This window comes from Eurytemora carolleeae, unplaced genomic scaffold (genome assembly GCF_000591075.1).
Source record: "Eurytemora carolleeae unplaced genomic scaffold, Eaff_2.0 scaffold47, whole genome shotgun sequence".
Lineage (NCBI taxonomy): Eukaryota > Metazoa > Arthropoda > Copepoda > Calanoida > Temoridae > Eurytemora > Eurytemora carolleeae.
The window spans coordinates 262279-290258 of NW_019396039.1; the positions used below are offsets into that span (position 1 = coordinate 262279).

The window sequence follows — 27980 nt, forward strand, 5'->3', positions numbered from 1 at the left end:
TTGAGTTTAAGCTGGAACCACACAAACATACAAACTCAGATATACGATTTCTTCCCTCATCCATAGAATACAGATAATCAATACTAAATAAATAAGTAACAAAAGATAGATAAGTTTTTATTTTGAAAATAAACAATTTGTTGATTTTATGTTTAAGCAAATGTGGATACAGTGGGACTCATAAAATTGTGGAATAGAAATAAGACGTTTAAGCAATGTCATTATTACTGTTATATAAGATAATAGTTTTACAAATAATTTTAAATCAATTTATTTTGTTAAATGGGTCTGTGTACACTTCACAAATGCTGTTTCTTATAATCATTACTTGATTCTAAAAGTAGTCTTTCTATTCCACAGTTTCGTGGGTCCTACTGTGGTTTTAATCTAACAATATGTTATTGGCTTTGGTAAGAAAACTAAGGCATTGAAGAGCAACCTCTGCGCTCTGTAGAGGTTGAAACTGTCGGTGAAACTTTCAGGTTAAAGAATTTTGCATGCAGAAGTTGTTAGAAGTTTAGAACATGACAACATGTATCAGACTGGAATACATAACTTTTCTAATAACTATTTATAGTAGATTTAGTAAATTAGAAGTGGTTTTGTTCTCCGACACTCACTTTAAAATACACAGGCCTCTGAAGGTTTTGATGAGAATAAGAGAGAAAAATATCTCGACTTGATATCGATCCAGAGAATTGTTTTAAAGTTTAGGGTTTCCAGGGTTACAGTGAACATATACTCTCACATCAGCAACATACAGCTGAGCTCAGACCTACATAACTTACATACAGTGTGTCCTTATACAAACATGACAAAGGACAGGGGAGGAAGCTCAGACCTACATAACTTACATAAACATACAATGTGTCCTTACACAAACATGACAAAGGACAAGGGAGGAAGGGTTATTAAGATAGGACAAAGGACAAGGGATGGGAGGATTATGAAGATAGGATAAGGGATGTGAGGATTATGAAGATAGGACAAGGTAGAGAAGATTATAAAGATAAGACAAGGGAGAGTAGAATATGAAGATAGGACAAGGGAGGGAAGATTATGGAGATAGGACAAGGGAGGGAAGATTATGAAGATAGGACAAGGGAGGGAAGATTATGAAGATAGGACAAGGTAGAGAAGATTATGAAGATAGGACAAGGGAGGGAAGATTATGAAGATAGGACAAGGTAGAGAAGATTATTAAGATAGGACAAGGAATGTGAGGATTATGAAGATAGGACAAGGAATGGGAGGATTATGAAGATGGGACAAGGAATGGGAGGATTTTGAAGATAGGACAAGGATGGAAGGATTAAGAAAATAGGACAAGGATGGAAGGATCAAGAAGACATGACAAGGGATGGGAGGGTTATAAAGACATGAAAGGAATTAGAGGATCAGATAGGATGGACAAGGAATGATAGGATCATAAAGCTGTAACAAGAGGAATAAGGAGTTAAATATATAAAAAGCTGGAACAAGGGTTGAAAGGATTTAAAATACTATCTATTTAGGTCCAGGTGATGGAATTAGGATCCAAATCAATTTATTGCGCAAAGTTATGCAACTGGAGTAGAATGCTTGGAATCGCCTGGTATCAGGAGATGAGAAAAGACTGGTTTACAACCTGCAAACCCTTGAATGATGTAAAACTAATGATCAAAAAACTGTTGGGTTGCAAACATGAAATTATGGAAACAAATTCCTTAGTTTTGTGCACTTGTGATTGCAATACTCAAACATAAGCAGCCATATCTTTTATCATAAAGGGGGACAATGAATCAAAAAGAAGGGATTCTCTGAAGTTTTTGTTCCTTTTATCCTTTCTATCCATCATCCATACTTCTATTCATTATCAAGTTTCCTCCTTCCATCCTTTTATCCATTATCCACCTTCCTCCTCCCACCCTTCTATCCATTATCCAACTTCCTCCTCCCGCCCTTCTATCCATTATCCAGCTTCCTCCTCCCACCCTTCTATCCATTATCCACCTTCCTCCTTCCGCCCTTCTATCCATTATCCAGCTTCCTCCTCCCACCCTTCTATCCATTATCCACCTTCCTCCTCCCACCCTTCTATCCATCATCCACCTTCCTCCTCCGCCCTTCTATCCATTATCCACCATCCTCCTCCCACCCTTCTATCCATTATCCACCTTCCTCCTCCCACCCTTCTATCCATCATCCACCTTCCTCCTTCCACCCTTCTATCCATTTCCTAATATCTCAGTCATGGAAGAACACATTGAGGATATCTCAAGGCTAGTAGTTTTCAGTGTTAATGTTTTTACTATGTTACTGTACAATCATATTTACGAAATAATCCCGTTTGGAACAAAGACGACATAGAAGTAGTCATTTAATTCCCGTGTTCATTGAGACACTGCACCCTGTAGATAACCCTGTCGTAAGCTCTCTCTTCTGTGAAAGGAATTATGACGATTAACATTTATATTTCGATACCGTTAAATAGTTTCTTCCACAAATAAGAAAATGTCAAGATAATCGAAATGATTTTACTTCAGTAGTGATGACAATATAATTGGTCGATAGAACATCCACATAGATGTAAACAAATTATTTTTCCACATAACTAATAATATCAATGAAGTACTGCAAAAATTTGAAAATATATCATAGAACTTATTTAAAAGTGACCGAGGTTTCTTAACCACCAGTTCAATTTGATCAAATTCTTTGATATCTCTCCAAATATAATTTTATATAAATTGATATGTGCTTCAAGAAAAGCAATGCTCAAATTTCAAATAAATAATAATAACAATAAAATTTGATAAAACTTTCAACAATATGAAAAAAAGTAATAATATCATAAAAATATCATAACAAGGCCATCCAAGAATTAAAATTAAGAGAGTTTTATAGCATAACAAAATTTGTAAAAAATGAAGAATATGCCAACAAAATCTTCATATTTGCATCATTTTAATAGAAGAGAAATTAAGAACTATTATAAAACAAACGTCTAAACCATAATACTAAATTAAATGTAACAAAATTTTCGGAAATAAATATAATAAGTTGTTAGTGATGCACTCTTTTAAAGATCCATTTTAAAAATTTCAGAATCAATAAAAAAATTAATTGGTTTGATCCTAAAAAAGGATTTATATTTAAGAATAAATATTAACAGTATGTCTGGTATGTGTTGAAAGCATGAGATGTTTGACGACAAATTATCAAAAATTCAAGAAAAATCCCAAGATATAATTTTCAAGGATTTTAATAATATCATGTAATTTAAGTAAAAATGATAAAATTTAATTGAGGATATAGTTTTGTAACTTTATGCACTTTAATATTCCCAGTTTTAAGCTCAGGCAGATGGATATTTTGGGTTGCGATTAAAAAAAGACCTCGGCGTCGGAGCTGAGAATTTATGAATAGAGATATTTAGTTAAACTACAGATTATCCCAATTAGCATTATAACTCTTTGATATCTATTTAAAAACGAAGTGTGTATTCTTTACATCTACGTCCATTTAGAAAGCACAACAACGGACCATATTTAGAACCAGTGGTTAAACTATCTCTCCCAATTCATTAATTCCCAACTCTAATATTACAAAATATCTTGGAAAATTTAAGTTGGTAAAACAAGCTTTTGACTAAGGTAATACATAGATGAATAGATTAATTAAATAACAAATAGGACACTAGATGTCGTCTTTTCGAGATTTGGATCAGACTCGTCCACAATAACGCCGACTGCGCGAAACTTCTCTGGGCTTCTGCCGCAGGGTTATTGTAAACGCGTTCACCCAAATCTTGAAAAGACGACATCAACTGTCTTGTCTGTTAGTTTAATTAATATATGCATAGATGTTTATAATACACTAGTGTACATTGTACGTACCATGTGCATAGTAAACAAATAAACAAATATTAAAGCGTCAGCATGGAGTAAGTCTGGACAGTACAGTAAAAACACACGGTACAATACATGGATTTGAACTAAAAGGACTAGGATTGACAATAAGCATGAATGTTACAGATTAAATAATGATATGGCGTGTACAGTAGATGGTACAAGAGTAGAATATATATAAGATTAGGACAAGGAATGGCAATGTTTACAAACACGAACAGGTTGATGTATCTTCAATCTAGGTATCTCGGCCTAAACAAAAAAGAACTTGTTAACTTAAATAATATCTGGCCTATGGAGCATGTGCTGTACTATATCTGGTATCTGGAGCATGTTCTGTACTATATCTGGTATCTGGAGCAAGTCCTGTACTATATCTGGCCTATGGAGCATGTGCTGTACTATACCTGGTATCTGGAGCATGTGCGGTACTATATCTTGTATCAGGAGCACGTTCGTTCTGTACTATATCTGATTTATGAAGCAAGTCCTGTACTATATCTGGTATCTGGAGCAAGTCCTGTACTATATCTGGCATCAGGAGCAAGTCCTGTACTTTACCTGATATCTGGAACAGGAAGAACAAAAAAGATTTCCACAGTTCCTACAGTGATGTCTTCGCTCATACATAGTAAACCTTAAACAAAAGTTGTAATCTGGACTCGAAGAAAATTTCAGACAAATCAAACCGTATGACTTTGCAATAAGCAGGGTTTCACATCCTTGGTTTTTACAAAATTTGGATCTTTTATATATATAGTCTTCATGGAATACCAAACATAAGTCAGTGTCATTTTGACGTGTTAAATTGTTAATACAGAATTTTTGTTTTGTTTTTGATAAATGTGTTGTTAATGATCTGATGTTCTTTTCAAACTCAAATATTACAATAATCACCTGATTCCACAAGCTTGACATGAGTCTGTTCCATCATCCTTCATCCAGTGATCTACTAAACCTAGAGTAAAGATTATTCAACCTTTAAGTTTTAGGAAACTTAGAGAATTAATTTACCTTTCCCTGGTTTGTTAGAAACCATCCAGGAGAATACTCGACCTCTCTCATCTCCCACATACAGAGTTTTATGATCCTTAGAGGTAGCTAGAGCCGTCACAGCGGCAGGTTCACTATTATCACTGCGCTCGAATGCCGTGTGCATAGTTAGCTTAGCTCGGAAAACTAGCTGCCTTGACCACATATATCCGTCTCCAGGCATCATGGCAGGTCCTGAGTCAAGAACTTCTACTCCTTCCTCCACTGGACCCTCAACCACTACAAAACTATCATCCGAGGGGTATGTTACATTGATCTCAGGAGGATCAGCATTGTTTGACGCTGCGGTGTCTACTCCGTTTGTAGATTTGATTGGACTTGGAGGATCCACCGTTAGTTCAGGAGCAGGAGATGGTCCGTCGGAGCAATCAATATCTGAATGTTTATCAGCAGTGATCTCGTCACAGTCCTCAGTATCTGAGGATTGATCCTCAACAGATCTCTCGCTGGTCAGAGAAACCTTGTGATGACGTGCTACTGCATCCCGTAAACTACTCAGACAATCTCCGGACAAGGAGATGGACATCTTCTTCGCCAGCTCCGTTACCGTTGATATATTCGTTCTGTCGGAGTCGGGGGTTCCGGGTTCTTGAATTTCTGAAGTTTGCACGGGAACCTCAACATAATCAAGAGACCACATCCTGACTACACCATCACTACCTCCAGTCAGGATTACATTCTGACGATCCCATTCATACATCTGACTCTGGGCAACACAAAGGATTTGACATTTTAACTTCTTATCAACTCCAGGAGATGTTTCTACACTAGCAACAGGTAATCCATTCACATCCCAGAGATATACTTTAGATGAAGCACAAGTAACAATATTACCGTTTAGCTCATTAATATTAACTGCTGCTACTGGACCAGCGTGACCGGACAATGTTTTAATATAGGAGAACCTGGCAATATCCCAGATAATAACAGTTGTATCTCTACTACCAGATACAGCTACACCCCAACCAGGACTAGCAGCTAGTGAGGTAACAGCATCAGTGTGTCCGTACAGGGAATGTTGAAGATGGAGCTGTTTCAGCTTCTTGTGATAAATCCAGACACAGACTACAGTACTGGTTCCAGCGGTGAGAACTAGTTTAGGGTTGGGACACACACAGGTTAGAACCTCTCCAACTAGATAGTTAGGTTCACAGATAAAGACAGCTTTCTCAGTATCATAGTTGCCAAGACGGAAACTTTGATCTGCAAACCCCCAGGCTAGGTAGCGGTTGGAGTTGCCGGGAACTATAACCTTGTTCTGCTCCACTGCATAAACCATTCTCTCTGTAGGATAGATTTCTCCAACGGGCCCCTTTAGCTCCTTGATGGGAACCATACTGGGTCGCAGGTTGGATAAATTGTGGAAAAATATTTTTGAGTTTAAGCTGGAACCTGAAACTTCCACACCCGTGTTTTTAGATAAAACTTTCTTGGCTGGATGCGCTTTTTTAAAAAGTTGTTTGGGGATCTGTCCAAAGTTGTTTATAAATCCAATGGTTGCATTTCTCTGGAGTGGATCATCTATACAGAATATATCCACGTTTCCTTCGTAGAACAGATGATGAAAGACGTTCGAGCTTTCAGCCGCTGGTTCTCCCTGCTGCCTGAATCCAAATATCAGATCTATCCATTTATGCAGATTTGCAGAAACATAATCAGATTCAAGAGCTTCTCTATGAACCCGAATAAACTCCTTGGGATCGTTTTTAGCCCAAGCTGGAAGAATAACATCATGTAAACTCTCTCCGCTCTGTTTCATCCCGAAGTCGAAATTATTTCTGTTTGCCAGAAAATCCGGAAGGTAGAAAAACTCAGGAATAAGTTCTCGGACATCCGCCATATTATTTTTACTGGAAGATTCCCACGCCTCTGCTATAGAATGAAACATCCGGTCCGCCAAGTCGAAGTGTCCGCCCTGAAGGTGGAGAAAGTGCTGGGTGAAGGGTTCCAACCTAACCATGTAAGATGAGACTATCATAGCGGAGGAGTAGTGTGTACCATAGTGGTAGGGCGGAGTATCCGTCCCAGCATCATCCCATTCTTTATATCTCTTCCTGAACTGATCCAACCGGGATATTGTCTGAGCTCCCATGGGTTTGGAGAGATCTCGGAATGTTTTCGGATTTGTTAAATCCAGGTCCTCGCTAGAATAGTCCGCTAGGATCCATGGAAACACAGGATACTGCATCAGATCATTGTAAGATCTTCCCGCCAAGGTGTTTAAACTCATTAAATACTGAAAGTTTGATATTTCTCCTCGAACCCAGCGCTGTGTGACCGATGTTTCTCCAATGAGGGTTGAGAATAAACCGGTAGCTTGTTCCACGTTAGCAGTTCTACCTTGACCAGAGACAGATTGAGCTGCGTTTTCCAAAATATTTGAGGCAATAATACAGAACTTCTGATACACTTTCCCTCTATTCTGTCGCTGGAACGCTAGCAAGTAGTTCTGCCCGTTCTTTGAGAATACTTCAATAGCAATAGGTTGTAACAAATATCTTCTCTTGTGAACTTCTTTAACGTCATCAAATGCAAATTTTGAAACATGTCTCTTTGGTTTAATTTTAGGAACTTGCCCTGGTACACAGGGTATTATAGAATCATACTGATTAGCAGGAATGAAATCAATATCATGAACCTCCCTCTGGTTTACAATTGTAAATCCGTCTATCACATAAAAATGTTCTTTGCCGAAGAGAAGCAATCCCTCCATTATATCTAAACCCTGTATCCGAGCACACCTGTACATAGAGTGAATTCTCTCTCCGTTTTCAAGTAGTCTCATCACAGTCTGGTAGGCTGAGGAGAATTCTTCCATAGCTGGAGAGGAGTAGGGATCCGTCTTATCCTCTTCCTCCGTCCTTGATAAACTGTCCTTGGTATCCTCGGTCTCAATAGGTTCCTCTCCGTCCCCTTCATTACCATCCAGATCCAGGTCCTTCGGAGCACATTTCAGTCCCTTGAACCCAATCTCTCTCATCTGCTCATCAATTGTCAATCCTTCCGATTTATCATTAACAGCAATATCACAATCATCATAATCCAGCTCCATAGCTCGCTCTTCCCGTTCAAACAGTGCTCTGTTGTGATGCTCTTCAAACCAGAGTTTACTGTCATGGCTTGTCGGTCTCTTATACTTATGTGGTTTTTCTCCGTTCTTATCCGACCTGTAGGGATACCTGTAGTAGAAATATTCATCCCGAACCATTCGTTTTCTCATCCTGAAGGGTCCCTCTGTAACATCTAACTGCCACTTCATGAGATTTCCTTCTTGTATTGGTCCCCATACTCCTCTCTCCCTTGTCAGCTGTGCTTCAGTATTCAACCATTCCTCCTCCGAGTATGTCAGCATATGCTGCTCCGTCTGCTTTCTCTGTGTCTCGTGCTGTTCTACCACCTCAGATACTATGGTTATCTGGTTTAGAACTGCTGCTTCTACCTCGGAGAACTGAAGGTTGGAAAGTTCAATCTTCTTCTCTTCTTCCTTCTTTGCTTTGCTGGGTCCGGAGACAGAGGTCAGCCGTTTTAATCCTCCAGTCAGTCCTCCAGCAACCTTCTGTATCCTGCTCTGTATATGAGTATGTATCTCCCAGGCTGGAATTCTCTGGTAGCAAGCTTTCCGTTCCATCTCAATATACTGGTTCCAAACCTTGTGCGAAGGCTGATGTAACAAGTCCCTCACGCTTTCCAGGCTCGGGGTTTTATTTCCATACGGAAATGAAACCCTTGTTACCTCCTCAATGGCGGACTTTTTGTTAAAAAACAGTTCTTCCCAAACCTTGTTTGCGGAGGTGATCAAGAGATTCTTTCCTTGAAGTTTATTAATTCCCTCCGGACTATCTAGATCATCTACTGAGGATACGTGCCACTGTGTTCTAGCAGAATCTCCGTGAAGTGGAACCTCTAGTCCGTCTGTCAGCTGGAGAAGGCAGAAGGTCAAACAACCGAAGAATTCTACCTCGGGATTATCCCGACCGAAGAGCACAGCTCTGTTTGTGATGAGTTTGTGGAACACGTCCATCACGGAGATCTGATCCTGAACAGATCTGACAGGTCTAGAGAGCATATAGAGAACAGTTCTGTTCAAACATCTAAATATACCCTCTAGGGAGAGGACGGAGGTTCCACTCCTTCTCTTCGCCTGAGCTATGAGGTTGAGGATAAATTGGAAAACCTCGTTTGCGTCTTTCTTGAATACTCCTTGCCATAGTTTATCCACAAGCCTCGCGGCCAGGTAGAACACATTTCCAGCTATATGGTGCGAGGAACCACCTAGAATTAAATCAATGGAACTATAGTGAGAACCAGACAACTCTGGAATACTAAGACGACTTTCAGACTTAAGTTATGTTCTTGAATAGTTCGGTTAATATGGGCTTGTAGAAAAATCAAATACTTTAATTATTTCTTTAAAGTCGTCTTCATATTATATATTATATATTTATATTATATATATCATATCATACATTAGTCTGGTTCTCACACTATAATCTTCATATCATACATTAGTCTGGTTCTCACAGTATAATCTTCATATTATACATTAGTCTGGTTCTCACAGTATAATCTTCAGTGACTTTTTGTATCAGAAGCAACTCATTGAAAGATTGAGCTTGCAAAATATTTGTAACTAGTTTAAGAAATTTACAACTATTTTTCAGCCGAGGCATTAAAAGAAAGCGGCTTATAGAATTTTACAAATAAAATTGCAAGAAAATGGCGGAATTAGTCCGATTCCAGAACGAAAATGTTAATCTAAATTTAGCCATTTATCTCAAAAATAAGGCAATGTTTTTGAATCAAACTTAGTTTCTTTTTGTTGTTGAAGTGTATGCCAATATTAAACGTGTGGACAATCCCTTTCGACATTTCAAATTTCAGATTCGAATGTTGAGATAGGTTTACCTGGAACTATTGGGAGAGCTGCTTGTTCTCCGATAAGTATATCTGCAGCTACTAGATGATCCATTATCATTGTCAGTAAATCTGTCTGGAACCTAATACAAGATTTTTACTTTATCCTTTATAACAAAAAGTTTCAAGAAAGAACTTATAAAAATAGAAAAAAATAAATATTTCTCTGCACGGTGAGCCAGGATAATTTAGGTTTTCAATAATATTTATTCATTGAACATTTTTTGATAAACATATCTAAAGCCAAAATTGTTAGGACAGAAACTTACAGGACCGGATACAGGAAATGTAGAAGTAATTTCAGTTACATTCCATTTATATAATGGCACGTCAGATTAACAATTCTACCCTTCAAACCTTTGTCTATCAAGACTAATATAAAATCCATTGTCTCGTTGCTAACAACTGACCATTTTAAAATGAAGTTTCTCTTTAAAAGTGACTTGTGGATTTCTGCTACTGTAACAATGAAAGAAATTGCAGAATTAACAGTTTTTATAAGTATCTTCCTTTTTATTACTGAGATAAATGTTTAAATGGTCCAGTTTTGAATAGACCGTGCTAATCTATAAATGGAGGTTTAGTTGTAATTACGTCTTTAGTACCTTTAACAGCTTACACTCTATGTACTGAATCTATATATATACTCAACTTGTCTGTTTGTTTGTATCCAATAAACGCCAAAACGGCTGAACCGAGACCTCACATAACCCAAGGGAGGGTTTATGGATGATAAAATTGAAAAAATTAGCCTCCAACAAAATTCGATTTTCATTTTTTTATAAAATCCGCGAACTTTTTTTGTTTTTGTTTTAAGATGTATAAAAAGAGAAAATGTTCACGCTTAAAATAGAAGATGGACGCGAAGCGCCCTAAAAGCCTAGTGTACATATATATATGTATATTTACCTGTTCTGCTGGGAGGGAGATGAGTTATCAGGCTGTGCATCCAGCAGCGAATCAATAACAGGAGGTTGTTTAGGAGCAGGAGCTAGGGATAAACTATCCACAACCAGAACTCGGAGAAAGTTCATCACGTTCCTCTTCGCGGGATGGTTGGTTAAAGAATCATCCTGAACAGGAGAATTATCAGACGGAAATTAAGAAAGATTAGTTAAAAAAAAAAACTGGGACGGAGAAGAGAAAATAGAATCTTAGCACACAAATATTTAATAAATATGAATAATAAGAATCCCTACCTGTGAAGGTAGGTGGAGAACAACTGGTCTCTCTATATCTATCTCCCTAGCTGGAGAACCTGTTGGAGATGAACTGGTTGTATCCGACCCTGAACTGATCTCAGGGAAGATAGTTCCTGCTAGAGCTGTGAGAACATTGCTTCCCATGAACACGTGCATAAACTCGTGAACATTATGGTACAGGTAGAATAAAAACTGGGTCAAAGTTACAGGGTATTCCTAAAATAAATAATCTGAAAAATTGAAATATGTTTAGGAAAGATTGAAAGAATAAATGACGTAAAAAACCCAAAGTAGAAAATTTTAGGAAGGTGATTCACTCCTTTTTTTTAATTGGGAATATAATACATACCTTCATCCATTCTGGAAGTTTATCAGGAGATTTTGTTTCATCATTTAACATCGTTCTCACCATGCAGAGAACTGTAACCATTGCTTCTCCGCAAACCGTGGCTCGGGATGAAAGATCACTATTGAGAACCTCGGCGGAACTAGCTCCGAATATATAATTATATACAGAGTCTAGATCTAGTGTAGCTGAACTAGGAAGAGTTTTAACAGGTTGACCTAGCACCATAGCTAGCAGAAGATAATAAACCTCTGGTATAGAGATGTGCAGAGGCATCAACCAGTTAAAGAGTTGGAATCCAGGGATACTAAATATATCCTGACGGATTCTCATTTGTTTAACCTTCGAGGAGTTGGAGGTTTGACCCAGAGCTGCTCCCATCTTATTTTGCAGGATGAGTTCAGATTTCATAATCCATCCTCCATTACAGGAACCTTCTCGGAACTTCTCCAGGAGGGTTGGGATGGAGATCAACGTCATAAGGATCCGGAGAGCCCAGACTACAGTGGTGGTGTGGAGACGGGCTTGGAGAAAAAGAAGAACCCAATCGAACCCTACAATCCCCATGATCTCCTCACAAAATTTCTGGTTAATCTTCTTCCCCATGTAGAGGAGAGAAAAGAAAAGTTTAAGACATCGGTTCCTCAGAATTATCTTGGATTCTTCTACGGATAGTTCCGAGTTCTCTTCATGTTTACATTCAGTTCCATCAGATCCAGGAATAAGAACAATAATCTTTTCATCCTCTAGACTTGTAAGTATAGTAGCAGCAGTAAATTGGGTGAAACATAAAACATCGGTTACTCTAGGAGAGGTGCAGAGTAGAGCATGAAGGACGTTTAGCAAGGTCAGAGTAGTTGTGGAGGATCCTTTAGATTTCTTTAGAATAACTAAAAGTTTCTCCACTAGGTGGCACTCTCGTAGGAGCTTAATATTCGAACTGTTTCTCTGTAGACCGGTGTCGGAGAGAAGTTCGAAGAAATGTTCGAATAAAGATTTCTCCACCTCTGAGGGAGCCTGGTGCCATAGTTCTAGATCACAGAGAAGATCTCGAAATGCGGAAAGGTTTGGTATCCCTGAATTATCTTTGTGTGTGTCAATTGTTCCAACCAGTGTAAATATTAAATGCAAAATGTTAGAATTCAAGAATGAAGATTTTTTACGTAGGAGCATGGCCATGCTCTGATATCCATTGCCATCTTCCATCTCAGTTCTAGAGAATGGATTACTCTTTAGGACACAAACCAATGCTTTAACTCCAGCATATAAACTTTCTTCGTCCCGTGCCATTGCTATCAAACCCAGGAGTACACTGCATCCTCCAACAGTTTGGATTGTTTTAGAAACAGGTTGTGGTGTGAAGACCCGGACTCCTAGATAACCAATCACAACTCCGCCTAGTGGTCGAGCAGGACCGGAGAGGTGTTCGCAGGAATTGTGAAGAACTCTGATAGGAGTTGCGTTCTCATGAGCTGTCATTCCCAACTGTTTAGCAATACTCTTGTTGTCTACTTTACTGTAAACCTTTCTAATTCTGGACAGCGTCATCTCCGTGACTGCTACAGAGTTGAGACCTAGGATAACTTTATCCTCTGATATTTGTGATGTGAGAACTTCATGTGAAGATGTGATCTGTGGAGCCTGGAGAGAACCCAGGTAATGAGGTCCTAGTCTGTAGAGAATACTTGCCAGATTGGGACTAATAACATCTTCTAGGAGAAGACAGGGCCCTTGCTTCCAGCAGAGTCTAGACTGTCTCCTCCAGGCCGGAGGGGTTCCAATCCATCCAAACACGGAAAATGCATTTACACTGGCTGTAGCTCCACCAGGGTTCTGATTCATATAATGCATCTTAGTGTGAGCAACTTGAACACCGTTAACTGACATGGTTAGCATTGAGTTCTTCATGGTTTGTCGGCTCAATACAAACACAAGATGATGCCATTCTCCTTCTTTCATTATATCTGGAAACCAAACCCTGGTTCCCCATTCTCCGTTAAACTCTGGTTGCCAATCACTGGACTGCTCAGCTGTAGATTCCTGTACACTCACAACTATAGCCTTGTCCCTGGTGGAGAGAACTATAGAGAGACAGACTAGGTTGGATTCAGGAACAGATTTTACATTTCTAACAATCGTTAATAATCTGACAGGATGAGGATCAGCTCGGGGATCACTAAACTTATCAATACAGATCCAGGTTGAGAAGGTTAGTCCTTGTTGAGGTGGGAATGCTCTCTCTCCTAACCCTATTCCCCCGAGAACGGTTGGATCCTGAGATCCTAGGGAATTAACTCCTCCGAGTCCAGGGGAGGACGCAGACTGAGGACACAAGCTGGGGATATAAAGACATCCAAAACCTTCAGAGGACATATCAAACTCAACAAATGGTGGAAGAATGGAATTGTTTTGTATATGAAGATCCTTTGCAGAGGTCATGGAGACTAAGGTTTTGATTCTGGTCAAAGGAACAAATCCTCCAAATGGTTTTTGATTGGCTGGGAGCTCAAGGTACATTTTATCCGCTTCCTCTGTGGAAAGACAGGCCAAAGGATATCCAAGTCGTAGGAAACTCCTTAAATCTTGAGGAGTAAGCTTCTGAGCTGCTAATCTCTCCAACAAATATTGAAAGGTAGAATGCAGGGTGTGAGATTCATTCTCCAATATAGCGCCAGATTGTTTTAATATCTCACTCATAAAACCTGCCTCGCACATTATCTGTTGATTTTTCTCACATCTAAGCAGAGATTTAACCGTCTCTGCGGCAAAGAGTTGAATATTTTCTGACATGTTTTTATCTTCCAAGTGATAAAGGAATGGTATCAGTTTAAACATGGTTGAGACAGCGCCTGGATGAACAAGGATAGGTTCCGGTTGTTTCGGGAACAAGTTCAAAGAGCTTATCTTCTTTTTCTGGTTTGGGGTTCCTGGAGTACTGTCCTGAGAATCCTGGTTTGCTGAACAATGGGATTTGACTGAAGAGGACGAAGAACTTAATTTTGCTCTCACCTTGTAATTATCCACTGCGAGATCATAGAGAAGTTTTAATATCACACAGCAGGACTCATGTCTCGGAGAAATAGAATCAGAGTTCTCTTTGTCAGGATGCAATGAAGAGAATATCAACTGAAATGTATTGATAGCTGTTGGATCAGGGCTACTAGAGAAGGATTGAAAAGAACTTTCATCCGAGAAGCATCCCAGGAGAAGAAGGGACTCAGAGAGACTAGATTGAGATATTTCCTCGTGGAAAAATTTGGCATTGGCCGGTTCGTAGCGCATAGCAACAGCAAGACTTGTAAATATATCTTTCAAAAGAACATAGACATTCTTTCTATCAATATCCTTCCAGGGTCCATCCTGGATATTCTCCGAGGTGTCTAAACTACCCTCTAGGCTGATCAGGATTGACATGATGTATACGAACCCTCCTATTCTCCTAAACACTGTTCTACACCTATGAGACTCCTTGAGGCACCCAACCAGACACTTGATAATGGACGCTCTCAGCTCCAGGTCTGTGGTACCAGTGTTATGTAGGAGTTCAAGGAGTCCTGTCATATCCTCCTCTCCTCCAGGACCAGCACTGATAATCAGCTGCTGGAGCATACTTAACCCGCTATCCCGAGTCTCCAGGTGGTGCATGAGAGCTGCAGCTAGGTTGAATCCACCCAGTTCACGGAAAACTCCAGCGTTCTGAGGACAACCAGTTAACAACTCCGTGAGGGCAATGATAACCATTTCTCCAAGAGGAACCATACTCGGTTGATATACAGCCTGCGAATATATTATCGTAAACTAGAGAACACTATTTTTCGTAGAAAATTTTTTATTTTTCTATTTTTAAAAAACTTCTTCGCATCTCATTCTATAGCAATATTTTTTTGATTTTGTTAGTTTGTTTCCTACCTGAGTGTAATTATCCTCTGATGATAAATAGTTGGTGTAGAGAGAAAGACAACAAACCAAAACCTCAACCATTCCTGATATATTATTATATCAATTATTGGTGTAATTAATAATAATAATAATAATGAATTATTATAATGATAAAATAGAATAAAATCAATATATGAAACCATATGAATTTCCAATGATAAAGATTTAGATAAGCTTCCTTGAACCTAGTGGAAAACCCCCCACCCTCTAACCCTGAAGTTAATATCTATCTACCAATTTATCTAGAATATCTTTGATTTACATAACTATAATTGTCTTAAACCCATCTGTAAATAATTTATAATTTATCCCATATTTTTAAATTTCAGATTCGAATGTTGAGATAGGTTTACCAGGAAAGTGTTAATCCCATTATCTTCATTTAGTAAGATTTAACGATTTAGGTTAATCTCTACGTCGTTTTTTAACACTTTCCTTACATTTAAAACTGGTCGCGTGTTATATAGATCCAGTTCTACAGAGAGAAGATAGAAATAATATGAAATTATTTGGCAAGCTTCCAAGATTAGTCCAACACACACTCGGTGTTTCCTAGAGTACCTAGATACACATTGATCGAGTTCATAAGATATTAGGATAAACTAATCGGATACACAGAATTTTGAGTGAATCGAATTCTAGATTTCAGTTAAAACTTTGTAAATCAAAGATCTTGGCTAAACTTTGAATTTAATTCTTGATCTTGGTCAATCTTTGGCGAAACTACTTCTATCAAGATCGTAGTAAATCTAATCTTTGCCAAGTTGAAAGAATTTAGTTCCTAATCTTACTAAAACTTTGGTGAATCTAATTCCAGTTCTTGGTCAACCTTCGGCGTATCATATCTTCCAATTCAATCATGGATACAGGAATTTGTATTAATCTCATATTACAAAAATAAATATTTAAATATTTTTCATTGAAGTTAGGTTGCAAGTTTCTAAAATATTTCTTATAAAGCTTGCAAATTGTTCATTTATATTTTTAAAATATCTATCTTAATACGATTGTACAGAGAGGGCGGAGAACGTCCTTGTCCAGTGTTCAACCTGCGGCAAGGAATCCTCTCTCAAGTGCTCAGGGTGTAAACTGGTTTCTTACTGTGAGGTAAACTCAGAAATAAAAAAATGAAAAATATTTAATAATTTTGATTTCTCTAGGTTTCTTGTCAGCGTAAGGATTGGGTGAATCATAAACCAAACTGCCGGGTTTATCATGTTCAAGATATCAAGGGGAAAGGACTAGGTTTAGTTGCCAGGAGGGATTTAGTACCCGGAGAAATAGTTATCACTGAGAAACCTCTTGTTCTAGTTCAAACTCCAAATACGCCAAAGGTACAGATTTTTAAATATAATTCCAAGTAGGTTCACTAAACTTTAACCTAATTGGGATTATAAATACTGATCTATAATGTTATTGGGGGTAGGTTCACTAAACTTTAACCTAATTGGGATTATAAATACTGAACTATAATGTTATTGGGAGTAGGTTCACTAAACTTTAACCTAATTGGGATTATAAATACTGAACTATAATGTTATTGGGGGTAGGTTCACTAAACTTTAACCTAATTGGGATTATAATTACTGAACTATAATGTTATTGGGGGTAGGTTCACTAAACTTCAACCTAATTGGGATTATGAATACTGAACTTTAATGTTATTGGGGGTAAACTTTAACCTAATTGGGATAAGAAATATTGAACTGTAATATAATTGGTTTAGAATCCTTAAAAGCAATTTAAAATTTTTTTTTTTCATTCATTCTTAACTTTAATGTATTGGGTTTAAAATCCTGAATTGTAATTAAATAGTTTTAGAATCTTTAATTTGAATTAAATTGTTTTTAATTAACTTGTTATGAGGTGACACCAGAAACATGGGAATATTCCACACAAATGCTATCTCACTGAGACAGATGGATAAAACAGAGGGAAGGGAGATAGGAGCAGCAGTGTTTCCAAACATTGCCAGGATTAACCACTCGTGTTCTCCTAATGTAGTCTGGTCATATAATCAGCTCAAGAATAAAGAAGAAGTTAGAGCAGTCAGGTTGATCTTTTAACAATAATTTCATGTGACCTTCGCAAAGATGGCAATGCAGATTTACAACGGTACCCTTAAAAGCTTTGTCTGATCGATTTTAAATGAAATTTTCTTCCACATTTTTAACCAGATATAGGTTTCAATGGTACCGTTGTAAATCGAGCATTGATATATTTGCATGGAGGGTCACTTAACTAAAATTATGCTTACAGTCCCTTTATACAAATATAATTCAAGTTCTGGTTATAAAAGGGACCAAGTCAATTTCCGTATATTTTCGCAGTTTCCGACAAATTGCAAAAATCAACAACTATTTGAAAAATTTTAAATTTAATAATACAGTACCTTTAAACAGAAAACAGAAAAAACTAAGTTGTGCTTTTCTGTAGGCATAATCTCTGATCGAGTGCTTTATTAAACAATATCATCAAGTTTCGCAAGATTTTAATTTCTATTGGTGGCTTTTTTGTAGGGATATAATTGCTGGAGAGGAGCTGGTCGCGTGTTATATAGATCCTGTTTTACAGAGAGAAGATAGAAATAATCTGCTCAAAGCTAAATTCAATTTCTCCTGTTATTGTCAGGTTAGAGAATATGCGAAGAACACCGACAAAGTTATATCTTAAAATTTTATTTTTCTTGTTTTATGTACATAGTTCAATTTTGAATAATTAAAGGTAAAATACAAGCTTCGAATTCATTTAGAAAATGTTGAAACGCAATATTCGTTAAAAATGGGTTTACAGGTCAAATCGTTCAATCGCCACACATAACTGAAACCTTGCTCTAGGTCTGCTCTTTGACTGGGGAAGCTCTGACTGACAATGAGAAGACTAGAAGAGAAATATTAGGACTAAAGAACAGTATGCTGGATGTTTACAGGTAGAAGAAAAATACTTTAAAAATTAAATTATAAAACAAATTTTTTTTTCAGAGAGAATTCTCAGCGTGCTTTGAAGTTTGCAAAGATGAGGGTTGAAAGGATGGAGAAGCTCAGAAAGGAGATGATAGGAGCACTTCCCCAGGTATATACATTATACAATATACATAGGTCAGGGATAGGAGCTCTTCCCCAGGTATATACATTATACAATATACATAGGTCAGGGATAGGAGCTCTTCCCCAGGTATATACATTATACAATATACATAGGTCAGGGATAGGAGCTCTTCCCCAGGTATATACATTATACAATTTACATAGGTCAGGGATAAAAAATTGAAATTAGAAGGTCCAGAGACCCATTTAAAATTGAATTTTGAAAGTCAAGAACAATTTTGATATCTAAATAACATTTATGATTCAATAAGTTCTAATTTAGGATATCATGACTAAAATAACAATTTTATAGTGTTGTAAAGTTTCAAACCTGAGTAAGCGAATTTGTTATTAAAAAATTCAAATAAAGGAGTTAAATCGAACCAAAAAGCTGATTTTGATGTACATTGTTCACTTTTCTATTCAATTTAAGGATTTTGAGTCCCTGGACTCATATTTCATTTATTGGGACACACTGTCCCAGATTAAATTCAGGAATATCAGGAAATGGTTCTCTGTGTCCCATCATGATTGTCACAAAATGGGTCAATGTGTCCCACAAGATTCTTATCTTCATCAGATTTATAAAGAAAATCCTTTTTTCCGCGTGGTTAAGATAACCTGAACTTAAACAAAGTAAAAAACTAAAGTCAAGTAAAACCGAACTTAAGTTTGAGGAAGGGGCACATTCTAAACTGTAGCCTCTAGTCTAGTATTGAATGATAATATTCTAGGCGTATATGCACTGCTACGAGCTAGCCCTGGCTGAGAAGGAGGAAGAGATAGCTAACGTATATCGGAGACGAGGACAACAAGTTGCAACACTAGTTAGAGGAGATAATTCACTCTGGGCACACATCAAATAAATGAGTTAAATTGTAGCATTTGAAAAACTAATTTAGATGCATTTTAGTAAATAAATACATTTAAGAGATACAATCTTATTTAATCATCTAATTCCAATACACCTGTTTTCTGAACCTATTCTTAATTCTAATTTCAATCTTTTCCCTAAAACTTACACTATCTCTATGCTAGAAAAAATAAATCCTGAACTTAAAATAACAATCAATTTGATAATCCAAACGAATAACAAAACATAACTACAGAATTACAAATTAGTTAGATACAGTGGTCGGCGTTTATATTAATACAATGAACTTTTTAATTTCAGTTTTGATTTCTTACATTGAACAAGTTTACAAGTAAACAAAAGAGAAGCTGTTATTTGACAGCTTCTCTTTGTATTCATGCTGTTTGAAGGATTGGTAGACATCAAAATAGAAATCGAAAGTCGTCTTCGTTGTATTTATATATACGACAATGACAATGACTGCAGAAAATTAAAGATGTTAAGAACTAAAGAGGAATATTACCAACTTCTCTGAAAACATCCTTGAAAATATTGTCGAACTTGATTATAGAGATGAGAGACTGCACTGCCAGCATACAGCAGTCCAGGTTCTTCTTACTCTTCAGGATCAGGCTTATAGCTGAACAGAATAAACATTTTCCAGAGGTCAAAACTTTTAAATGAACGGAAAGTGTTAATCCCATTATCTTCATTTAGTAAGATTTAACGATTTAGGTTAATCTCTACGTCGTTTTTTAACACTTTCCTTACATTTAAAACTATCAGTTCAGATAATATTAATGAAAATAATAATAGAATTCTTTACAGCTAAATACTAAACTTTAATCTTAGTCTCTAGCAAAAACTTCATCAGAAATAAATTTATCCTTGAGACTAATTTTTCATCCTTGACTCCAAAATTAGCATTCTTTAAACGTTACAAATATACTAGTACCTATTAATTCTTTAGTTGGAATATAATGAAGATGGTGAACTAGGAACTCAATCAGTTGGAAAAATTTCTCCTGAACTATACTTGGTTTTAGGGCTATCTTCTCAGCTGCCTGACTCAAGGTGTGCTGGTTCTAAATATTAACATTCTTAAAGAGCGCTGAAACATTTCAATTTGTAAATTTGCAAACTTAAATAGTAGATCCTTGAGAGTTTTTAAACTATGAATTCTGTCAGATTAAATAGTCAGAGTTTAAAATATTAAAGGTTACAACACCAGGGTGAAAAACTAGAGAAATTTAATTCGAGTTTTAGGCTAGTAATCAGTTACTAAAACAATTTAAATTGAAAATAAGCAAATGAGGAAAATAAGGCAGCAACCACCAACATTTAAAACAAACGACCGAGTGCTCCATAAGATTTATCTTTAAAACTTTTTAAATTTGAGATAATGTTAAGCTTAAATACTAAAACATCAAAATCAAAACAAATACTTGAAACGATTCTACTAAATCAAATGAATTTACAGTATATACCATATATCTCGTATTTATCGTATAACTATTAAGTATAAACATATACCTGGAGAAGGAAGTAGTTAGCGCCATCTCCATGATAAATGGTTGAGATCGCGTCCAGGATAGTTCCACCCAACCCGGAGCTCTCACATTTCAGGAAAACTGATTGTAGAACCTAGATAAATAATCATTTACGAGCTTTAGAAGAAGAAAGGTGACCTCCTCCCCCCTGGAGAACCCATATCACAAGCGGATATACATGGCTATATATCACGTGGTTATCTCTGTTTATCTGTCTGTTTGTTACTAAGTCCGATAATAACTTTTGAACCCCTCGACCGATTTGCCTCAAACTTTGATTGGGGAACTAGGTATTACCTTTGTTTAAAAGTTTTAAGTTGAATTGGTCGACTTTTATTGAGCTAATTTTAAAAATGTCAAACAAGAGTTGATTAAAACAATTGCTTCATACCATAAACAGATTGCATACACAAATGAGAACTCAGGAGACGAATTTAAGATTATGGTTTCCCACAACTGTAAACTAAGTTTTTTTTTTCTCTCAAAAATCTCATTCTTGGATGGTAACCTCATATTTTTCTTAAATAAAAAAGTCTTCCATTCTTGTCAAATTGATAAAGAGATCGTCTTTTCTTAATTTGACTTTCTCTCTCATTGTATAAAGATAGTATTTAACCCCTGTAATTAACCTGGAAGGCGTGTATGTTTCTAACAGTAGATCCTCTGTTTTCTGGTATCGGAGTCTCGAAGTCTGGTAGTTGGTAAAGGGAGGAGCAGACTACGGTTGAAGGAGGTGGTAGCTCCGTGTGTCCGCAGAACGTGAGGCTAGCGACCAGTAAAACCAGGTTCCTCACAGCCTCGCTTGACTCAGGGTCGGAGTCCTTCTCCATTCTCAGAAGAAACTCGGAGAGAAAAATGTATCCTTGACACGTTCTGAAATCATCCAACAGTGTTGGGGACACAGTGGAGGAATCCTTGAGGAAGCAGAAGAGAGATACAAACATCTCCACCATCTCTAGCGGAGTAGCTTCAGGGGTTGGATCAGGTCCGTCACAGTAAACCTTCTGCATATTCTCCACACATAGAGCTATACAACCCTTGTTATGAAGATATGAGATCACGGGCTGGGAGAGAGAATGTCTGGAGACGGTTAGAAGAATATCACTTGAGGTTTTCCTCCAGATCATATTATGAGCTGGGCAGACGGAGCTGATAGCGGAGAAGAGAAGAGTTAGATCATCCTTCCTCGCCAGTTCTTCTACTGCGGAGATATGAGAACACAACCGCATCAGGATCTAGAATAAGTTTATATGAAAACCATCCAGCACAGAACACAATTTATGGTTTTCAGGATTTCCTTATAATAATTCTTAAGAACTAATTGCTAATTACTTTTAATACTTCCAAGACATTGCCATAATTCGCATTATCTACGAGTTTGGATTATGGAATAGCGTAGCTTTAACAAATAAACATTTTAAGTGTAAAGCAAATTTTAAAAAAAAAATCCTTGGATTTTAAAATAGTTTCAAGTTTTTTAAAATTTAGATTTTTAACTAAAATATCGTGTTGAACCCTGGATGGAATACCTGGAGAAACATTTTCTGTAGAAGAATCCTCTTTTCCCGGAGTGTGAACTCCGTCTCACTCTCCGAGTTCTTACTTGAGGTTTCATCTAGCTCCGGGAGGTCGAAAAACAGGTATAAACATTTGACTAGGGTCGAGGGTACACTGGCTGCTGTCATCACCTAGATTTAATATAATTTAATTTTTTTATTTTACGTGCTTTTTCAGCCTTTTCGATGGCTGGAGACTTTTGTATGATATGGAATTAAAGCACATACCATTGCATAGCTCAACTCCATAACTCGATAACTTAATAACATGACTGACTTTTCAACCTTTTGATAACTTGATAACATGATTAACTTCATTACTAGATATGCTGATTTGTAAAAATATCCTTACTTCTAATTGATCGACAAAGACAAGGGAGGGGTTTAAGTTAAACTTCCAAGTTGCGAGAGAAATTCTTTAATTCCTTGAGAATGGGCATAGATTTCAGATAAAATATATTTAGTAATGGTTTAATTAGTGGAAGAAAGTTAACTTCTAATCTAACTAAAGATTTTATTTATTTTTTATCCGATTTTTTATTCTTCCAGTGTTTTGGGAATAAATACCGTATCACATTTATTACCTCTACTAAGTTTTCTCCCGCTGCTGCTAGAAGGTTGAGGGTTGAGATGAGCATCCAGCCCTGACTAGTCTCCTCGTTACCATCTAGCTCCAGGAAGGTAGCAATACCACTAGCAGCGGCCTCGGTAGATTCGTTAGACGCTCGTCGCCGAACCTGCAATTTAAATATTTTTCGATGTTCTCGTAAATATATATATATCCTTTTGTATTTTTATTTTAGAGTTCTACTATTTGCTATATGGCCACTTTCTCTGATACCATTTAATCTATCACGTCAATAAATGAATTAATTTAGGGCAAAAGGAAATGCAGTTATTGTCGTAGCACATAATTCAATGTATTGCCAGTGCACCACCAGTTGAATACTGTAAAGATTGAATGAAGAATACCTCTGTGACTAGTAGTTTGGATGCTGCCTGTGCGAACGCGTTTGTATCTGGAAATTTCTCCGGGATAACTCTCGGAGGAACCGAATTAAATATCTTACAAAAGAGAGGAAGCATAGCGTAAAGACGGGTTTCACGCTCCGGGGATGTTAAAGGATGTGTAGGGTTGGAGAATTCAATATACAGTTTCTTCAGATGGTTTAAACCAAGCAGTTCTTGCTCCGGTCTGTATCCGTCCTGGTTCTCTTCTCCGGGTGTCTGTCCTCCTGCTCCTGACCCCCCCAGGAACTTTCGCATTATATTCATGTTGTCACCATTTGTCTGAAAGTATAAAAATTAGAAATTTATCAAATAGTTCTGAACTCTAGGTGGGTATTGTTGTAAGTTACTGTATACACTCCGGCAGGGTTGGGTTTACTCAGGGTTATCTTCTCTTTGATCCCGTACAGTTTATCCCTAGGGTTGGAGAAATTGTAGAAGTTGTCTGTCTTGTTAAAGAAGTTGAGCTGGTAGTACAAAATCTTCAGGTTCTCATTCATGTTCTGTTCAGAAATATACTTTATAGGTATTGAAATTAAGTAAATACTATTCATTTAAGATTTGTTCAGTTTCAACCCATTCAAATATCAGTTCTAATCTTTTCCAATATCAGTTCTAATCTTTTCCAATATCAGTGCTATTCTTTACCAATGTCAGTTCTAATCTTTTCCAATATCAGTTTTAATCCTTTCCAATATCAGTGCTAATCTTTACCAATATCAGTTCTAATATTTTCCAATATCAGTTCTAATCTTTTCCAATATCAGTTCTAATCCATTCCAATATCAGTTCTAATCTTTTCCAATATCAGTTCTAATCTTTTCCAATATCAGTTATAATCTTTTCCAATATCAGTTATAATCTTTTCCAATATCAGTTATAATTTTTTCCAATATCAGTTCTAATCTTTCCCAATATCAGTTCTAATCCCTTCCAATATCAGTTCTAATCTTTTCCCATATCAGTTCTAATCTTTACCAATATCAGTTCTAATCTTTTCCAATATCAGTTCTAATATTTTCCAATATCAGTTCTAATCTTTGCCAATGTCAGTTCTAATCTTTGCCAATATCAGTTCTAATCTTTACCAGTATCAATTCTAATCTTTACCAATATCAGTTCTAAATTTTAACAGTATCAATTCTGTTCAATTACAATATCAGTTCTAATCTTTTCCAATATCAGTTCTAATCTTTTCCAAAATCAGTTCTAATCTTTACCAATATCAGTTCTAATACTTTCCAATATCAGTTTTAATCCCTTCCTATATCGTTCTGATCCATTTCAGTATCAGTTCTAATCCTTTCCAATATCAGTTCTAATCCTTTCCAATATCAGTTTTAATCCCTTCCTATATCAGTTCTGATCCATCCCAATATAAATTCACCATTCCAATATCAATCCTTATCTGTTCCAAAAGTAGACCAGTATGTTCAACATCCATTAACAATGAAAAAAGCACAATTACAATTACATAAACATCTCCAAAAATATCTTCAACTGAAAGTTCATGATTAATGTGAGTTTAAGTAGTTTCTGATCCCTGAATTGAGTCTGTAAGAATACTGAGGAGGCGACGTAGGTATGCGTTGTGGTACAATCCTGTGCAGAGAGAAACCTAGAATTATATTTCATATCATGAAAAGATGTTTTAAAGAAGAACATAGAGATTTTTCAGATTCTGAATTTTCTTATTGAATTGATTTATTTTTACTCATATTGTCAGAAATACATTTTGATAATTATTATCTATTTTATTTAAATATTGATATCATAAATGAGTTAATCTAAAGATTGTTAAATATATGCAAAATGTTGTCGATAAGAAATAATTGTAATAATGTGAAAATCGAAATAGTAAAAATAAAGAAATAGATTCTGATCTTTATTATTATTTTTCATTGTATTATAATAATGGTTTAAGATTGAAATACGTAGAATTCATTATTAATTCTATTTTTTGATGTTGACAAAGCTTTTGATGTCAATGTTAATATCAATTTCAAGAGGAGTAGGGAGGGGTTTTGGGGTCATTCAGGAGGAATAACACATTTGACTTTATTTCCTTAAATATATATTTTGATACCTTCTTCTTCGGAAACACTTTATTAAAGTAAAACATTTACAATATAAATATAATTTTAATACATTTAAATACATTTTAATTTTGATACCTGATGGTAGAAGGCATTAATCCCGGAAATAAGAACCAGAGAAATATTCAGATTTCCGTTCAGCATGTTTTTCAAAGATATCAACCCAACCTAAACCATATTATCATTAATATTAGAGATATATTTAGGTTCAGCATGTTTTTCAGAGATATCAACCCAATCTAAACCATATTATCATTAATATTAGAGATATATTTAGGTTCAGCATGTTTTTCAAAGATATAAATCCAATCTAAACTATGTTATCATTATAATATATATATTATTATATCATATCTTTTTGGTTCCATAGTAGTAAACCTATCGTGTAAGAATTACCATTATAACACGGTTCAGGAGGAACAATTTTAATTATGTTCGCTTCCTTGCGTTTAAGAATGCTTATTTTTACACTGTAGGTGTAGAATTTTCATTCTTTAACGCTCAGACCGTGTAAGAATGGAAATTATTACACGGTTAGAGCGTGAAAGAATGTATATTCATACCCGCTCCGAGCATTCTTTAACTCAGGCCTGCGGCCTTCGTTAAAGAATACATCAAGATTATTTCATCTCGTTTAAGAATTTCCATTATTGCATTTTTTCCTCATTATCATATTATTATTACCAATCAACCTACAGTCAAAGAATCATGTCCTAACGGCAATGATACGTTGATCTCCAGGGTCGAGCCAGTATTAATATTTACTTGCAGAAAATACTAGTTTTTTAAAGTATTATATTCGTATTTTAGCGTTAAAGCTCGGAGATAATCTATTATGATATGGGACGCTTTTTATATTCACATTGTATGATAGTTAAAAAATTCATAAAATATTCATTTAAAAATATTTCAATTTCTACCTCTAGTGTATTAGGAGAGTAAGCTTCCATGATTAGAACTCTTTCTAAAGATTTCTTAACTATTTTCCATTGATCTGATGAAGTTAATCTGAACAAAATTAGTTTTAAACATCTAAAATTTGAATTCTCTCAGAAAAATGCGTTTCTAATTTAAATTAAGGACTAAGCATGAGATGATTATTTTTCCAAATTTCCTTTATATCAAATTTATCATTGTCATCCCATGCTAACCGTGTATCAATCTATCAATTAATCAATCAATCAATCAATCAATCAATCTATCAATTAATCAATCAATCAATCAATCAATCAATCTATCAATTAATCAATCCGTCAATCTATCAATTAATCAATCAATCAATCCATCAATCAATCGGACTTCTTGGTACGTCCCATGACCATATCGCAATCCCACCATGACTGTACAGCTGGGATTGAAATAAGTTCAAAGAAAAAGTTACATGAATTTATGTCGAAGTGTGATGTTTTATAAGGATATCCGTTTAAACATGTAGACGAAGAGTCCCATTATTATATAAGGTTTGATTGGACAATTGATAAGGTTTTGATATAAAAAGATAACGCTCGAAGATTTCGAAAAAACCGACAACAAAACTGTGAAGAGAAGCAGGATAAGAAAAAAATGCAAAAATATTTCAGAATATTATTCAAAATTGCCCATGCTAAAAAAGATAATAGTTTGTGACAGAAGACAGATGACAAAAAAATCGCTTTTTTCAAGTAAAGTTAAAATTAGAAGTACTAAAGGCAGTAAGTTTCCTCAAAACGCCAGAACTTATTCGAAATGCAACACAAATGAAGAAAAACGTATTAATACCTTTTAGTTTTTCTTTCTTCCTTGGGGAGAGATCTAAAATGGTTTTCAGAAATATTCTTGACTCTCCTCTGTAGTTCTCCTCCCAACACGTCAGACTAAAACCATCATGGTTGGAACTCAAGATTCAATGCAATCAGAAATATTCATTTTAAAATTCATTAGAATTCATCTCCTTGATTCGATCATCTGCTAAAACATCGAACCCACAGTGGGACGTAAAATTGCATTGGCTTGATGATTTTCTCTAGAAAATCGATGTTTGAAATCGTTCTTTTGAGATTCATGAATCAAATCAAATCAAATCAAATCAAATCAAATCAAATCAAATCAAATGAAATGAAATGAAATGAAATGAAATGAAATCAAATCTCAAAATAGACTTTCTATAATTAGAATAACTGCTCTTTATACGATATTTACGCAACGAAATGTATGATGGTGTTCCTTAATATGATGATCACAGTTGAAAAGGAGTACAGTTGATTCACAGCCGTTGATTTGAACCCCGCGGTAAAGGATCGGGAGACAAGCGTTACAAATCATCTCCATAAAGAAGGATTCCGGAACACTACTGTCTCCCAGTACTCCGGAGTAGAATACCGGAGTAACAGGAAACTGCGGAGGAGGCACAGATTCTCCGAAGAGATGGTTTAAGGACGGGCGGACGGATAATCGTCCGAGTAAGCTCAGTCCGCTCTCACAATTCATTCTTGTTATTCACTAAGTTTA

The 27980-nt window shown here is 36.1% G+C and overlaps 3 protein-coding genes across 15 annotated transcripts; 1 reads left to right on the forward strand and 2 right to left on the reverse strand.

Annotated features, from left to right (window-relative positions):
- Positions 1-2436: 2436 nt before the first annotated feature.
- LOC111699790 (WD repeat and FYVE domain-containing protein 3) lies at positions 2437-23699 on the reverse strand. Of its 13 annotated transcripts, none has more exons than XR_002764827.1 (18): positions 23362-23699; positions 22974-23126; positions 22363-22521; positions 21463-22068; positions 20817-20927; positions 20239-20368; positions 19807-19923; positions 15315-15388; positions 11409-15182; positions 11057-11275; positions 10767-10930; positions 9849-9940; positions 4905-9215; positions 4788-4848; positions 4452-4527; positions 3943-4142; positions 3578-3630; positions 3106-3390 (listed from the first exon to the last, which is right to left on the reverse strand). XR_002764827.1 is itself a non-coding variant. In XM_023470525.1 (16 exons), the coding sequence occupies exons 1-16, from the start codon at positions 23662-23664 to the stop codon at positions 4074-4076; spliced, it is 10419 nt and encodes a 3472-aa protein (XP_023326293.1). In that variant the 5' UTR covers positions 23665-23699; the 3' UTR covers positions 3106-4073. The 13 variants fall into 13 exon arrangements, 1 of the variants encoding a protein (XP_023326293.1); XR_002764823.1 differs by having other exon boundaries at positions 3879-4142; XR_002764838.1 differs by lacking the exons at positions 3106-3390; positions 3578-3630 and adding an exon at positions 2437-2613 and having other exon boundaries at positions 3966-4142.
- Positions 16718-19366, forward strand: LOC111699867 (SET domain-containing protein 5). Its single transcript, XM_023470624.1, has 5 exons — positions 16718-17397; positions 17864-17975; positions 18182-18273; positions 18326-18416; positions 19165-19366. The coding sequence occupies exons 1-5, from the start codon at positions 17225-17227 to the stop codon at positions 19294-19296; spliced, it is 600 nt and encodes a 199-aa protein (XP_023326392.1). The 5' UTR covers positions 16718-17224; the 3' UTR covers positions 19297-19366.
- Positions 23672-27976, reverse strand: LOC111699851 (uncharacterized). The gene is made up of 6 exons (XM_023470600.1): positions 27696-27976; positions 27252-27346; positions 26414-26501; positions 25572-25661; positions 24941-25015; positions 23672-23900 (listed from the first exon to the last, which is right to left on the reverse strand). Exons 1-6 carry the CDS (start codon positions 27957-27959, stop codon positions 23706-23708), a joined length of 807 nt encoding a protein of 268 aa, XP_023326368.1. The 5' UTR covers positions 27960-27976; the 3' UTR covers positions 23672-23705.
- Between the last annotated feature and the right edge of the window lie 4 nt (positions 27977-27980).